Source organism: Nyctibius grandis, chromosome 33, assembly GCF_013368605.1.
Source record: "Nyctibius grandis isolate bNycGra1 chromosome 33, bNycGra1.pri, whole genome shotgun sequence".
Lineage (NCBI taxonomy): Eukaryota > Metazoa > Chordata > Aves > Nyctibiiformes > Nyctibiidae > Nyctibius > Nyctibius grandis.
Genome location: NC_090690.1, coordinates 4618758 through 4633450, shown reverse-complemented (window position 1 = coordinate 4633450; position 14693 = coordinate 4618758). Strand labels below are relative to the sequence as shown.

Below are 14693 nucleotides of genomic sequence, written 5' to 3'. Positions count from 1 at the left end.
ACATACAGCCCAAACAGAAATGTCTACTTAATAAAACAGGCCAGATGCCTGCGTATAGAGGCATGGGGAGCACAGGATCCAAGTGGAAATCTCCCTTGGGTTGAGGAATGTTCAGATTTGGAGTTTTGCTTCAGGCCTGTTTTGAAGGGGATAAGCGCCACCAAGACGGAGGTTCTAGTACTGACCTTGGCTCCAGCTGCCCTGCACTATTTCTCTGTGCAGGCAGAAGCTAGGTTGGATTCCACCTCCATAGTGTTGCAAGAGGACTGAGCTTTAAAGGTGTCTGTCTGCCTCGGCACAGAGCACACTCACTGGGCCAGACTTTATGGCGAGCACAGAGAGGATCATCTCAGCAAGCTTTTCCACTTGCAAGCTGAAGCAGGCAATGAATTTGTCTCCAGATGCAAAAAGCAAGGTGAACTAACCAACCAAATCACTCTGAGCATAGATCTAAGCCTTCTCTTACTTGCATAGTTAAGAGGAACGGATCCAAACCCTAGTGAAGTCAACGGAAACACTTCCATTGACATCAATGCGCCCTGAACACCGCCCAGTGACTTTTCAATGAAATCCCATGTGCAAAACAGCGAAAGCAAAGAAGAGACTCATCGTGTGCTGAAGGCAGAAGGACATAGAGAGAGGCACATGAAAACATGGGCACATTTCTGGGCAGAGTCTACTAATTAAGTAATGGTGACATAGTTTTAAACCATTTGCTGCTAGATCCATCTAAAAAGTGTAAGCAGAATTAAGATGAAGGTTTTAATGTTGCTTTAGTGTTTCTCTCCATTAAAAGTTCCTTGGCTAGTGCAGCTCTTCTGATGTCAAGATGATTTTACTGGGGTTTTACATCCGCTCAGAATCTGGTCTACTGTCTTCACACACGTTGCAAAGACTGTGGACTGCCTTTACTCACAGCAACTATACTCCAAGGGATCAGCATTGTGAGTTACCAGTCAGCTGCCAAGAGCTGTTATATCTGCTAAACCATCAAAATTCTTACCGTGCCATTCCAGGAAGGCAGTTAAGCATATGTTTAGGTTCCATTAGCATCAAAGTTAAACAACTGCTTAAGGGTTGTCCTTTTTGTGAATCACAGCCTAAGTCTATAGTGCTGATCCGACCAAGTGGAAGTATTGTCTGCCTCTGTCCTCCTTTCCTACCTGCTCCACGGAGGTACTGTATACACAGATCTGCAATCACTCTTAAATAAATAAACATCACATCTCTACCTCTGTAGAAAGCAAAGCAAACATAGTGAAACACACATGGCAGACATCAGCCAAAAAGCCCCTAGTTTAGCTAAACCACTATTCACTTTAAGGCTACAGAGCTGAGCACAAAAGTTTAAGTGGTCTGTACTCTGTCACACAGCAGAATCCAAGCTTCTTCTGAGGAAGCTAAACAAAATCTTGTCCTAAACATTGAGTAAATCAGGTTATCAGTGTTACTCACCTCGCTGTCTTCTGCAGGAGGTGGGGGGGGCTCTTTGATGATCTAGAAGGATCAAAAAAACAGAATAGTATATTCATAGTTTGTTCTTCAGCACAATTCAAACGTCACTTGAAAAAACCCAAAGAGAAAATGTGAACATCTCTGCAAATGGTTAAAATACTGCCTGATTACAGGGTGGCTACGGGTGTAACTGGTGTCACAGTCACTGAGAGTACGAGGGGAAACAGGAGGCGTCCCAAAGCCCTGCCTTCCAGACATTTCCTAATTACAGCTCCGGACTCATATTGCTCAGTAGGTGACCCCTGCCCTGGGGGAGGTAACAGCAAATTCGAAGTCATATCTCCTTGATTCTCCAGCCTCCTAATCGCAGTAGGAGCCACAGTCAGTGCTGGCTCTAAGCAACAGATAGCAATCATTGTTTCACCTGAAAAACCATGCTAAAATCAGCATCTCCTTCTGCTAGCCACTGCACACGTGTACAAATCCTGCCTTAAATAATTTACAGTCTGAACAAAGACTGGAAAGCAAAACCAAGGTGAAGTCAAATGCCCTGGGGACATTGCAAAGCAGTAATAAACCCCCAGCCTCTGGCTCCCAGGCCTGTACTTCATTCCAGAAGGCTGTGCCACCTAATGCTCTCATGAAAAATGCTTTTCACATTATCAGGCTCATATAGTTCACTCTCCTAAGCTTTTAAAAAATATAAATTTATATATACATTTGAGGCTCTCCCAGGGTTGCTAATAAAGCAAGCAGGGTGAGGTTTTAGACTGGTCCAGGATATTCTCCATAGAAACAATTTAAGTCTATGTGGGCGTGAGGTTATTATTTCATGCAAAAAGTTTTCATCTAGGGCTCGGCAGGCAGTTGGCTATTATCACAACCTTCCACTCCAAGAGCAACAGAAAACCTTCCAAAGGGAAAGCAGTTGCATAAAGGCACGTCAAATCTCTCTCTCTCCCTTACACAAGGCGCACCCCAACGCACAGCCATTGCAGTCACCACATTGAATCCAGCCACTCGTGTCAATGCAAGTGCCCCAGGGATGGATTTTCTCCAGTAGCTTTAAGTCCATCTGGATAAGGCAGCTCTTTCTTTTCACACCAGGCCACAAGTCAGATGCTGTCAGGGTGCTGAGCACCCGTGGAGATAGCACCGAGTGTCCTCAGCTCCTCTCAGGACTGGGTATTAGGTGGACAGGCTGCCTAGGCCTGGGGTAGATGTGTAGGCGTAAAAATTACTCTTCAAAAAACTCACGTCCCAAACAATAACAGCTTAGCTGTTCAAATGCAGAAAGGGAAAATGACAATCACATTAAAGGCCCTGAAGATATAAATATTGACAACAACTCCTCTCACTCGTGTTTTTCCTTCTCTGATGAGCTCACTGTTTTTATTTTCCTCTGCAATCTCCGAGTCATGCAATGTGGCCATTAATGAAGAGCATGTGCCTCTGGCGAGGGAGGAGCTCAGGGCTGGAGCAGTCCTTTGTTTGTATCTCAGCCCAGAGCAGTGATGGCTGTAGAGCTCTGCCACTACCTGTTCCTGGGCATCAGGGGGTTTTTTTTTGGTGGCCTATGGCCCTCAGGAAACCCTTGTGAAGAATCTTCATGCTTCAGGATTCAGCACTGAATCTTTGTTTATGTGTGCAGAAGCATAAAGCACGCATGGAAGCATGAAATGACATTTGAGGAGCGTGGTCAGTGCACCCGCTGCCCTGCTCACGACACGGCTCATTCCGACGCAGCAGAACCGTGGGTCAGGCTGTGGCTGTGAAGCCACTGACCACCTCAGGGAGAAAGGAGGGGTGATGCCCCAGAGGAGCTCAGGCCGACTAGCAGAGCTGGTGAGTGTCTGATGCAGACACTCTGCGTCACAGAAAGCAAATGATGAAAAGCAGATGAAAACTTGTCTGCATCAGAGTACTGCTCTGGGGAAAGAAATCACGGGTATCAGTATGGTTTACTCAAAGTTCTGCTCCTTGGTTTAAGAAGATGGAGACTACATCATCTCTTATATGTCTCAAAACAATAAATACTGACACAGCACGTATAATGCACTAAAATACACAGAATTTTCTAGCCACGTTTTCAGATACATTTTGGTCGGTGTGAGGGGTGACACTTGCCGACAGACCTCCTTTTGAACCAAACTCCCTAATCCAAACCCATTGAACGTGGAGAAATTTCAGATATCTGATCCAAAACATACCTATTGGAAGTGGCCTTATTCCCTCCTCTAACATTGTTCTGGTGGAACATCATGGGTTCCAGTGGAGTTTCTCTCATTTGCATTGCCATGAAATATCAGATTAATCCGTCCAACATACTTGGTCCAGCTAAGCATTCAAACACAACTTCTCAGCCAGTATCACCAGCAACTCTTGAGATTACAGACTTGGAAGCGAAGAGATGGCTGTGGTGTTCGTACATTTGCATTCCTTCTCATAACATATGCACACACGTACACGCAAACTAACTGTTTTCTATAAACAGATCAAGTTTTTTCCATCACAATCCAAGAGGAAAAAAAAGATATTCCTTCCATTTTTAAGTATTATGCACTTCTAAGAGCAACTGAACACCCTGTAAGTCAGCAACAATACCATTGGTTAGTTTGGACAAGTCCAGAGATGGGGAAAATTTAGTCTTCTCTTCCTTTGAGCATGGACAAACTTTCAAAGTTCAAGTCTTACAGAAGATACATTTTCTGTCTCACTGCCCAGGTCTGGAAAGGCTTTTGATCTACAAAAAGTACAAACCTTTTCCTTCTCCCTTTTGGATTCTTATAGTTACAGTTGTATATGCACGAAGACCTTCATCCTGGGGTACTGGAGGCAGTGAAGCAAATGGGATCTTTGTGCCATCTCACACAAGTGAGCAAGGCAAGAGCCAAGTGGGAATAATAAGGTCCCAGAGCTGAAAGGCAGCGCCTTACACCCGCTCATTTTGCACATATAGAAACAATGACTCAAGTGCAAGCAAGCAGGGAACTCCGTGAGGATGCAGCCCACACTGGCACAGAAGACTCGAGTCTGCCATGTTTTGTTCTGGGCTGGACCTCTCGCCTTCCCTCTGCCTCACCCGATGACACACACGGACGTGCTGAACGCAATCAGCTGGGAGCATGCTTGGCCAAGCAAAATGCTCAGGCTAGTTTAGCTTGGCAAGGCTGAAGTGGTTGTTGTGTGCTGCAATTGTTTTGATAACCCCAAGCTATTGCTGTGAATGCTGCTGCAACTGTATCTCCTGTCCCTGCATTTGAAAGAAGATGATCGCTCAGCATCCATATTTGCTCACTAGGTGAGGAATACCTGAGGGTTTCTACATCATCGCTGTGCTATAAAAAGCTTACAGTGGGGTCTTTTGTTTTCAAGTAGTAAAGGCCTGGAGGATGGAGAGGTGGCCATTGGCTTTTCTCAGCAGAGGAAGGAACTTCAAGAGTAGTTGTCAGCACTTCTACACACTTAGCTGTGAGAATTCAGGACAGTAAAGTAATTCTTTGCCTTTCTCTCACCTTTCATCACAGATCTCAACATGCACGTGACCAGCACAGGTCTCTCTTAGCTGACCCACCCTGATGTCACAAGATGCACGGAGAAGAAGCCATTTCTAATGAATAACCCAGTGTAAAAGCAAAGGAATGCTATTAGCCACCTCCTAGAAGTTTAAAAGCATTGGAGGGGCCTGGTGTTCTGTTGCCCTGAAATTTCTGTAGCCATTCAGGCATAAGAGAGCACACGTTGAATCCAAATTTTCTGTATTCCAGGAATGTGTCTAGGATGTTTTCCATCTTGGGAGACCAGAAAACTCCACCAGTTTACAGCGTCCAGCAAGCACATACTCAGTAACTCTCCCTGGAGTTTCACATGATAAATAAGGGCAATATGTTTCTTGTCAGTGAAGTGTATCTGCTTTAAGATGGAACAGATCACCATTTAAAATGAGGGCTACAAGAGAAAACAGCATAAAATAAGAAATAAAGGACTTCTCCTCTAATTAGGACTAAAATTTGGGAAGGGTGCATGCAGTTAACTGAGCAGAGTTTGTGTCCTTATTTACCTTCATTCTTCTGGAGAAGACAAAATATGTATTTCTGCTATCCTAATAAGCAGGGTTTTTTATAGCATTAACTATGACCCATCTGACCAATCTTTTGGTTTTTTTCTCCTTACATATTTATAGTTTTGACCTCCTCTAAGTCCTGTGACAGAGTTTCATAGTTTAGTTATGAGTTGGGTAAAGGAACATTTCCTTTTTATTTTTTTCATATCTGCCGTGTCTTCTAAGTACCCAGTAAATCCTTGCAGATTTGGTCTACACTTCAAAGTTCAATACAAGCAGGAGCCAGTCCCTATTTCTTCATCTGCAATACAACACATTCTTCTTCCTAGACATACTAGTAAGAGGTAAATGAAGTCCAATAGGAAAGCTAACTCATCCTTTAAAGTTAACCTCTCTTGTCAGCCTCGAAGCACACCCAGGAATCTCAATTTTAAGTCATTAAAACTAGAAGACAAGGCTGTTTCACACCTAAGCCTTCCAGCTGATGTCCACAAACCCCATTCAATACAGATCATAGCACATGTCAAAATCATCCACTTAAAGACATGACATCATGGAGGAAAAACAAGCCCTCCATTTAATTACCTCTGGTACAGTTTGCAACTGAATGGCGCTGACATGCAGTTCTCCAGGGAATGCATTAAAAAAGTGCAGCATCTGCAAAGGCCATTCCTTTTGCCAGGCTATTTCACTTACCCGGTGACAAACAAGGCCAGAATCAGTGGGGTTTGCTCCAAGTGTCTGACCCACTTTCTTTGGAAGACTATATAAATGAAATTCATTTTCTGGACTAAAGAAACATCACAGCTACTTTCAGCCCTTGCTCTCACTCACTGATTGTTAGTGAATTTTTTGATTGTGTAAGATTATGTCCTAAAGACCTATTTGTCCTTAGCTGGGCCGAGCCAACTTTCTTTGAAAGAGGTGAGAGGCAGCCAGAGAAGAAACAAAGAAAGTAGTAATTTTTATTGCATTAATTACTTCCCATGCAGGACTGCGGCAAAGAGCAACAGTCCCTCCTCTGCGTCAAGTATCTCTTGTGGTCTGGAACAAAGGGTGCTGAACCTGGTCGAGATTAAAACTGGCCTTTGGTTCTGGCCTTAAGGAAATGCATCAGTAAGGAAAATGGTTTGGGAATCTGAAGTCTAGGCATATCATGTAAAGGCAAACAGCTCCCTCCTAACTTCCAGAGGGCAATGTTTAGCACTTTCCAAAAGGGAACTCCATGAAGTTCTTTCAGTTTGGACACCCCAGAACTGATGGACACTTTGGAGAATTTGGCTTTAACTTTTTGGTAATGACACATCACAGCAGCACGTCAAAGCACCCTAGTTCAGTGCCTGGCACACACGCTGTGCTACTGGCCCACTTCTCTACCTGGGCTGCTGGAGAGCTGATGGTATTAGCCCAGGCAAAACGCCTCCACTTTGCTATTTTGAGGATTCATGCTAACCTGTTTAAAGACAACCATTTATAGAGCATTGTGTCTAAACCATTCTGATCTGACTGACAGGAGGCTGAGAGGAGCAGTGACCTGCTGTGGGTACTCTGGATGATTAATAAGACTGTCTTTCTCCTCCTGCTGCCCCTTGTGCACAGGAACTGCAAAGTCAGGTTCTGTTATTTACACTACTTTAAACCTGCAACAACAGAGCTACCTCCAGATGTTTTGGATTGACTGTGATACAAATGAAGACACTCTTTTGTGGCAGCATGCATGGCTTCACTGCTTGAATGTTACACACCACATCAAACTCCAACAAATTCAGTGAAACCACCACATTATAGTAGGTGAGCACTTGCCTCAATAGCTCAGATCCAAACTGAAGGCAGGGCCTATGGGGTACACAAGCAATTTCCACCTGCACATTTGTGTCTCTTTCTCTCAGTTTGTCTCAATAATGTTTCAGATGATTCAAGATCCTGTGCTCCCTTCTCCCAAAATCATCATAGCTGCAGAAAAACTGTGCCTCGTGCACATGGGAGAGGGCAGGAATCAGAATACGTGGACCCTTGTCAGTAATCTCCATCAAGCCAACACACACCATGTAATTTTATGACTCTTCAGGGTTCCTGTGGAGTCTATGCATTTCCTCCCCTCCTCTTCCTCCAGTTTAGCCATGATTTTCATATGGTTTTAATATATATTTTCTGTATTTTCTCCATCCAGCTTTCTGTTTCCAAAACTGGTCAGCTGCAGTACAGACTGAGAGCCAAACAAATTGCTGGGTTCTTCCATGCTTCCTTCCAGAAAGCAGCGTTAAAGTTAAAACTGGTGTTAGATGCTTAAACACCAACACCTCATTTATATATGTCAGCCACACCCCTGTATTTAGAATATATACACCATCTTACTCATTTTTATACTGCAGCTTTTTTAAGTGGGCAATTAACACAGACCAGCTTCTCATGCCCTAACGTGCTCAGGCCACACTTTATGGATGCATAAGGGAGGAAAAGACTCATGTTTACCTCATAAAACTGTAAGGAAATGTGACGTACGAGCACGTGGGGAGGTGCTTTGAGCCTCATATGCACTAGGGAGACATTTCCACTCATACCCTCTGCATTTTATCCCCTGGACTGCTAAGATTCAGCCTGAGGCTTGGGGCAGGCTGACTATAGCCACCACTTCAGCTATGCCAGGGCTAATCTTCCACACAAGATCCTGCTCAGGTGCAAAGCACGGCCCAAACAACTCACCCAGCCTGCCCATTTTAAGGGTCTGTGGGATACACTTGCTCAGTGTGGTCCCAGCACAGACAAGCCTTCCAACTATTGTATTAATTATGCCTTCACTATACATCCAAAACACTTTAATCAGCTCCATTTCCAAGCCAATCTAACAATGTGCCTGCGAGATCCTCCTTAAGACAGTTTTGGAGGCTTATTATCTATTTGGCTTACATCTACGTTAAAATCTATTTGGTTTACATCAATATTAATCCTAAGCCTTGTGTTGGCTGCCTACGCGGAACAATTTCACCCTTGGGCACCTAAATAGGCTCTTGCACACACAGTTACTAGTATGATTGCTCTGACTCCTTCAGGTTACACTCTGTTCAGGAAAGAGGAATGGGAAGGTAACATCAAAATGCCCAGTGACATCAATGAGGCCAGGATCTGGCATCTGTTTTGCAGATACACTCTGCTCAGGAAAAACTGGGGTCATCCTGCTATAGGTGTCTTTGTCTTTGCCATCATTCTTCTCACGTGTACAGTGTTGGGGATGTCAGCTTAGCAGAATTAGCTTTGTTTTCTGTTGTTGAATAAACATCCTTGAAACCTTTTGAAAGGTTAGCACCTGGCTCACATACTTTTGTAATATCCCCCCACGTATATCAAGGGAAATTTTGCCTGTGCCAGTATCAGGCACAGCAAAGACCTAATTATTGTTTTGATCCACTAAGCAACAATTGCATCTACTGTAAACTGAGTGGTAAATTCCAGACTTCATCCTAGAATACTTCCAAGACCAATAAACTTGGATACACTTGGAAACAGCATTTCTTTACGGGTGCATGCCAAGGAGATACTGGGTTCCAGATAAGTCTCCAGAGTAAGGCTATTGACTTCAGTCCACTTACTCCAGGGATGAAGCTGGCTTGATGTCTTTCCTGAAGAACTGCTGGATAATAATGATTCCTATTTAATGAAAAAGAATGCCTATAGGAATTTCAGGGTTTAGAAACACGCTTGTCACTCAAACAAAATTTATACTTAAAAGTTCATTGTGTTTTTTGCTTTTTCCCCCTGGACATATACACATTTATCTCTGAACCATCCCTGGGCTTGAATCCACAGCAGTGTCTCTGGGTCTGTGGTTTGATTATTAGAGGTTATTGCTTGCTTGCCTCTCTCTGTTGTGCAAGCCAGTTCCGCTGCCCTTAATTCACTCTGGGTTCTGACAACACTGCATTCCTTCATGTGCCATTACCAAACTAGTAAATAAGCACTGCTCTGCTCTCTTTCTCCTATCCTAAGCCAAACAGGCTGGGTACTCCGCTGAGGATTTATCTTTAATTTTACAGAATCTATGTGTAAGCAATACACAGTGAGGTATCTTAGCTGCTGATCTACTGCCAAACATACTGGACTGCCATCCCAGAGAGATGGAAGAGATTTCATACAGGGTATTGAATTAAAATCTTTGCAGCAAGTAGAGGGATGAGTTTGACTGACACTTGGAAAATATCAGTGAGATAGTCCCCACTTGGAGACCCCACTAAGAGGGAATGTGGGAGGTAAAGGAGGAGAGAGGGTGAGGAAAAGCTTTTATCTACACTAAATTTTTTAAGTATAGAATCTAATTCTGGAAAATATTAAGCTTATAAAGTTTCATGTGGACAAGAGACTCCCTATCTCTGCTGTACCTGCCTTGCTTATCTGGACTGTATTTCTCACTTCAGGAATGCTGTTTTATGACCACTATTCTCATATCATTCCACTGGAGTAGTCCCATACTACCCTCTCGATGCATAGCTCCATATTCCCTTTACTCCATACCCTGGCTGCTTTTATTCATGCCGCCTTCCTATCAGCTTCATCTCTCTCCTGTAGCAGAACCTTAAAACAGCAGCATCACTTAGAGCCTTTCCTCTGTATCCCCTCAATTCTCCCCTAAATCCAAGTGTAAATGTGTACAGGGCACATCTCCATTGACTTCTGTGCAGATGTACCAACAAAGAAGCTGGCCTAACTTCTCTGGGAATGTGCCATCTAGTTTAGACAAATAACTCTGAGCAACCTACCACACTGCTAAGCCTTTGTCCATTTTTAGAATTTATTTTTTTATTATTGTTCTGCAAAGTCTAAATAAATGTTTTTTCCTTTCTGGTTTTCATCTCAGGACAGAGGTGCCAAACTACTGTGAAAAGAAGCATTTTATCCCTGGCATTTCTAGCCAGAAGCAGAAACAGACAACTAAGATTTTTCCTGTGATATTTCCATCCTTGTTCTGGATAGAGAAATACATCTCACCACAAAGACTCACCCTCAAATGTGACTGCTCCTGTGGTTCGTGTCTCCAAAACTCTTAGCACCGGATCATAGGTTTGGTAAAACATGGTGCAAATTTCCAACACTGGGTAAGTAATTTAAAATCAGGAATAATGATAGTGACCCCAAAACTGGAGCCAGTTCGGGCAGTCTTAAAAGAAGCATCTGAAACTTTACACACAGCCAGTCACCAAAACCAGACTCCAATTCTGCTGACATTTGTACATCCCTAATTCTTGTTCTATATTTGCAGCACAAACAAGACCCAAAGCAAGAGCAGAGCTTCACTGTATTCTATGTTCCACAATAATCAGCCTTAGCCCTGCTCTTCATTGCAAAAGGCAGCCTTAGGGGATGATCAGCAGAGATGTACAGGGGTATGACAGGTCCTTGCAGACAAACAGCAGGGTAACGTGTGAGAGAACAGCTTGTCTCAAGTCCTGTGACTTCCTTCTTGCCTCCCTTGACCTCTTCCTTCTCTCCTGTTTTCTCCTCATTTCTGTCTGCCTTTTTAAATTATTAACTCTGTGACTGTGCTTTTTAACTCTATAGAACACTTTTGTGAAAAAGTATAGAGGAAAGATAATGCCCAGTGAAGCACAGTCCTACTACTATTGAAACTGTCATTTGGATATGTCAAAGTGCTCTCCAGACACGGTGAGCCAGGAAAAAAGTTAATCTTGCAAAAATTTGCACACTTAGAAACACCTTTTCCTTGTACCTGAGGCAGAACAAGGAGCCCAGCCTGGGCTCAACATGCCTGCCCTGCTACAGGAGCCCTCCAGCTCCAGCATTGAGATACTGACACAGGGATTAGAACATCCAGAAAAGCCATTCCTTCCTAAAAAGGCACAGCAACTAACATGTTTCTGCAAACCATTTCCATTTTGTGACCAATAAATAGGATGAAAAGGCTTCTGACAAGTTCTGTATGTTAACGACATTGCTGTTTCATGGGTATAATCCAAAGATCAGGCAGATGAAATAGAAGCATAAACCAGTGCCAGCAATGGAAGAAATGCAGTCTTGTTCAGTGACCAGTCCTGTGCTCTTTCTTACTGGAAAACGTTGCCTCCTTCCCACTCATTTCTTACATTCGGGCAACACTGAATTACTGTTTTGTGATAACGATTTCTGTCACTTACCACTGTGCAGCAAAGAGGCCAGAACCACCAGAGAAGAACCAGTGCCAGCAGGAGGAAGAGGATCAACAAAGCGATAGCCAGGATGGTCCCATCTGACTGGAAGAGAAGGACAGAGAGCATGTAAGCACCAATAACACAAACCTCCCCTCTCTACAGTACCTCCCCTGTGCATCCTGCTTCCAGCCGAGTACATGTCCCAAAGACCACTGCCATACTCTGTTTATTTTTCAGACAAAATGCAGTTTTCCTCCCTCCTCATATATCCAAATGTGGCACCTGCCCCCTCCACCCCTCATTGCAAAGAGGCTGAGACCTCTAGTTCCCTTCCCAGAGAGTTATAGGTTTTCTCTCAATTTTCTGAGCCTCAAAACTATGTAAAACACTTATTTCACTTGAGATCAAAATTAATGTAATGTTCCTCAGAGCATTATGAAGACTGGAGAAAATATTTTAAGGAGCTCACAGCACAATGTTTCACTGCAGCTTAAGCATTCTCCTTTCTTTGCAGCTCTTTTCCCCTCTTGCAGTATAAATTTGAAAGTGATGTCAGAATTAAAGTTTACTCCAAACAGAAAACTTGAAGCAAGATCTCTATGGGCCCATGACTCAGGTCATCCTGCTTTTCTTAGCAGTGCTGAGTCAGGGTAGTTCTGCCATGAGCTTTTCGAGGAGACTTGAACATACCCACCATCACAACAACACAGTGTTTTTCCACATCGGAAGCCATTGACTCTAGAAGATCCTTTTCCTCTCTCACTGGGATAATTCCCCCATTTAAAAAGGCATTTGCAGTTCTCTGATATCAATTAACAATGCAAACTGCTGCGCAAGCCAGCTCAATATCACAATCAAAACCAAATGTGTGTTATTTCTTGTTGCTCAGATTTAACCCAAACCAGCCGTTCTTGGCTTCCTGAGGCATGCCAGCTTCCCTACACCTCTCCTCCCCGAGATCATCCTACTCCGAGATAAGCAAGCAGGCAGTCCTGACTCGAGCCTGTTTGAGATGTTCTTGATGAAAGAGCCAGACATTTAAAAAACCCCACCCAAGTGTCAAGATCACAATGCCAGATTAAGGACACATTCAAGAGCAGACTGACCCGTAAGATGGGAAAATTGGGTTCCTGCTTAAGTCACTGTAATTCAGTGGCCAGATGATCTCCCATCATACCGTAATGGAAGGAGTAATGGAAAAAACAATCAGGTTGAGAGCATTTTCCAAACTCTTTTCTGTTGTAGAAGGAATTTCTGGAGAACTTGGATCAAGACAACCTGATCTTTGACACTTGGAAGCAAAAGAGAGGTAGTCCACACAGGAGAAAAATTCACCCAAGACGTCTCTGGAAATGGAACTTGGACCCCAACACAAACCAAAAGCTCGTTTGAGAAGACAGAGCTGTACATTTGGTGCTGTTCCTCGAGACAGACACCATAAAGTCACATCCATCATCTGCAAAATGGAACCTGTGGATATTCAACGCTTTAGAAAATGTGATCCTGACTCTCTGCTGCCATGAAATTGTAGAAGAAATAAGGCTTTTTATGTCTAATTGTTGTCTGCCTCTTTTGCCTCTATATTGAAACAAATATTTTGTCATTAAGAATACTCTAAAATAAATTTGCAAAAATAGGAAAAAAATTAAAGTGGCCTTTAAGCTGTTTTGTTCCGGAGATTTTTTATTTTTTTTAAACAGAATTTATTTTTACCTTTTTTTTTTTTCCCCTTGCAAGACAACCTGTAAAGACCAATTTACATTACCCTAACACATGTGTTTCTCTGCAAGGCAGCTGATGTGGCCAGCTGGTATTCTGTGTATCGCAGCAGCAACACAGTCCAGAGGACTTAAAAGGTTTTGATTTGCCAGATCTTGCATCTCTCACTCAGGTAATGCCTCTCCCTAAAGCCGGTGTTGCCTGGCAAGTCTGCAGGAATAAACCCTCTTCTGATACCAGAAACAGAACACCACCACCAGCCTCAAAAAAATATTCTGGTTGGATTAATTCCTTTTCTTATATTTGAACAAACATAAGAATATTCCAGATAAATACGAACTGAATTGTCTAGGCTCAGCCACAGCTACAAAGTGTCAAGCTGAGACCCTTAATCAGGAGCTGCAAATCCTGTCTTCATCTGCTCTGACTGCGCCGTCACTGCTGTAAACTGAGCTTTGAGGAAACCCTAGCAAGTCAAACCAGGACACAGCATATATACACAATAAATCCTACTATAATCATCCAAAGTGACCTGAATTCTGCTTTTGGTTTGCTTTATCTTTATTTCATCAGTTTCTGCTAGAATTTAGCTATCGTTCTGTGTGATATCTATGGTTTTACACAGCTAGAACTATGCTTAGACAGAAACTGCCACTTATGCAAGCTGAATAATAAACAAGGAGGAAAATAAGCCTGCTCAAATAGCTTGCAAAAGTTCCACTGACATTTTGAAATCTTTCTCCCAGTCTTATAGCTAGTTAAAAAGGGTTGAAGCATTTGAAATGTCTGTTTTCATTCCATTATTTTTTTTTAAATCAAATTTTGGACGAACAATCCGAATGCTCATGGAAACACTGAACCACAGCATAATTCAATGAGCTGTGTTTAACACTTATTGAATAAAGGCTGTCAATTCAGAGCAAGAAAACAACTTTCATTTTAAACACAAAAGAGGAGAATTTTAACACTGAACTAGCGAATTTTCCATTAAAAAAATATCTATGAGGACAAAGCGTGGCTAGCCCCTAAATACACACGGTTGCTGAAGCCCTTTCCCATAGGGATTCATCTCGACTACTCACACTGAAATAGAACTGTGGTGCTTCTACCCACAGTGGGATCAACAGCCTAAAACTCCCTTACACCTGAACGGCTGAGAAAAGCCAGACAGCTGATGTACTTGTCAGGATGGGAAGAGTAAAACATTAGCAACTTGCTTCTTGACAACTGTTGAAGACCTAGATGATGCCTAGAGTCACTGTTTTGAAATGCCTTGCTATTGTATCAAAAAAAACAATAATATGAATAATATTTGTTTA

At 42.9% G+C, this 14693-nt stretch overlaps 1 protein-coding gene across 1 annotated transcript in view; it reads right to left on the bottom strand.

Moving 5' to 3' along the window:
- ANTXR1 (ANTXR cell adhesion molecule 1) overlaps positions 1-14693 on the bottom strand; it is a 99262-nt gene that overhangs the window by 33084 nt on the left and 51485 nt on the right. The window contains exons 13-14 of the mRNA XM_068421421.1: positions 11662-11757; positions 1456-1497 (exon numbers count right to left, since the gene is read on the bottom strand). Coding sequence (XP_068277522.1) covers positions 1456-1497; positions 11662-11757 — 138 coding nt within the window. The remainder of the gene's footprint in view (positions 1-1455; positions 1498-11661; positions 11758-14693) is intronic.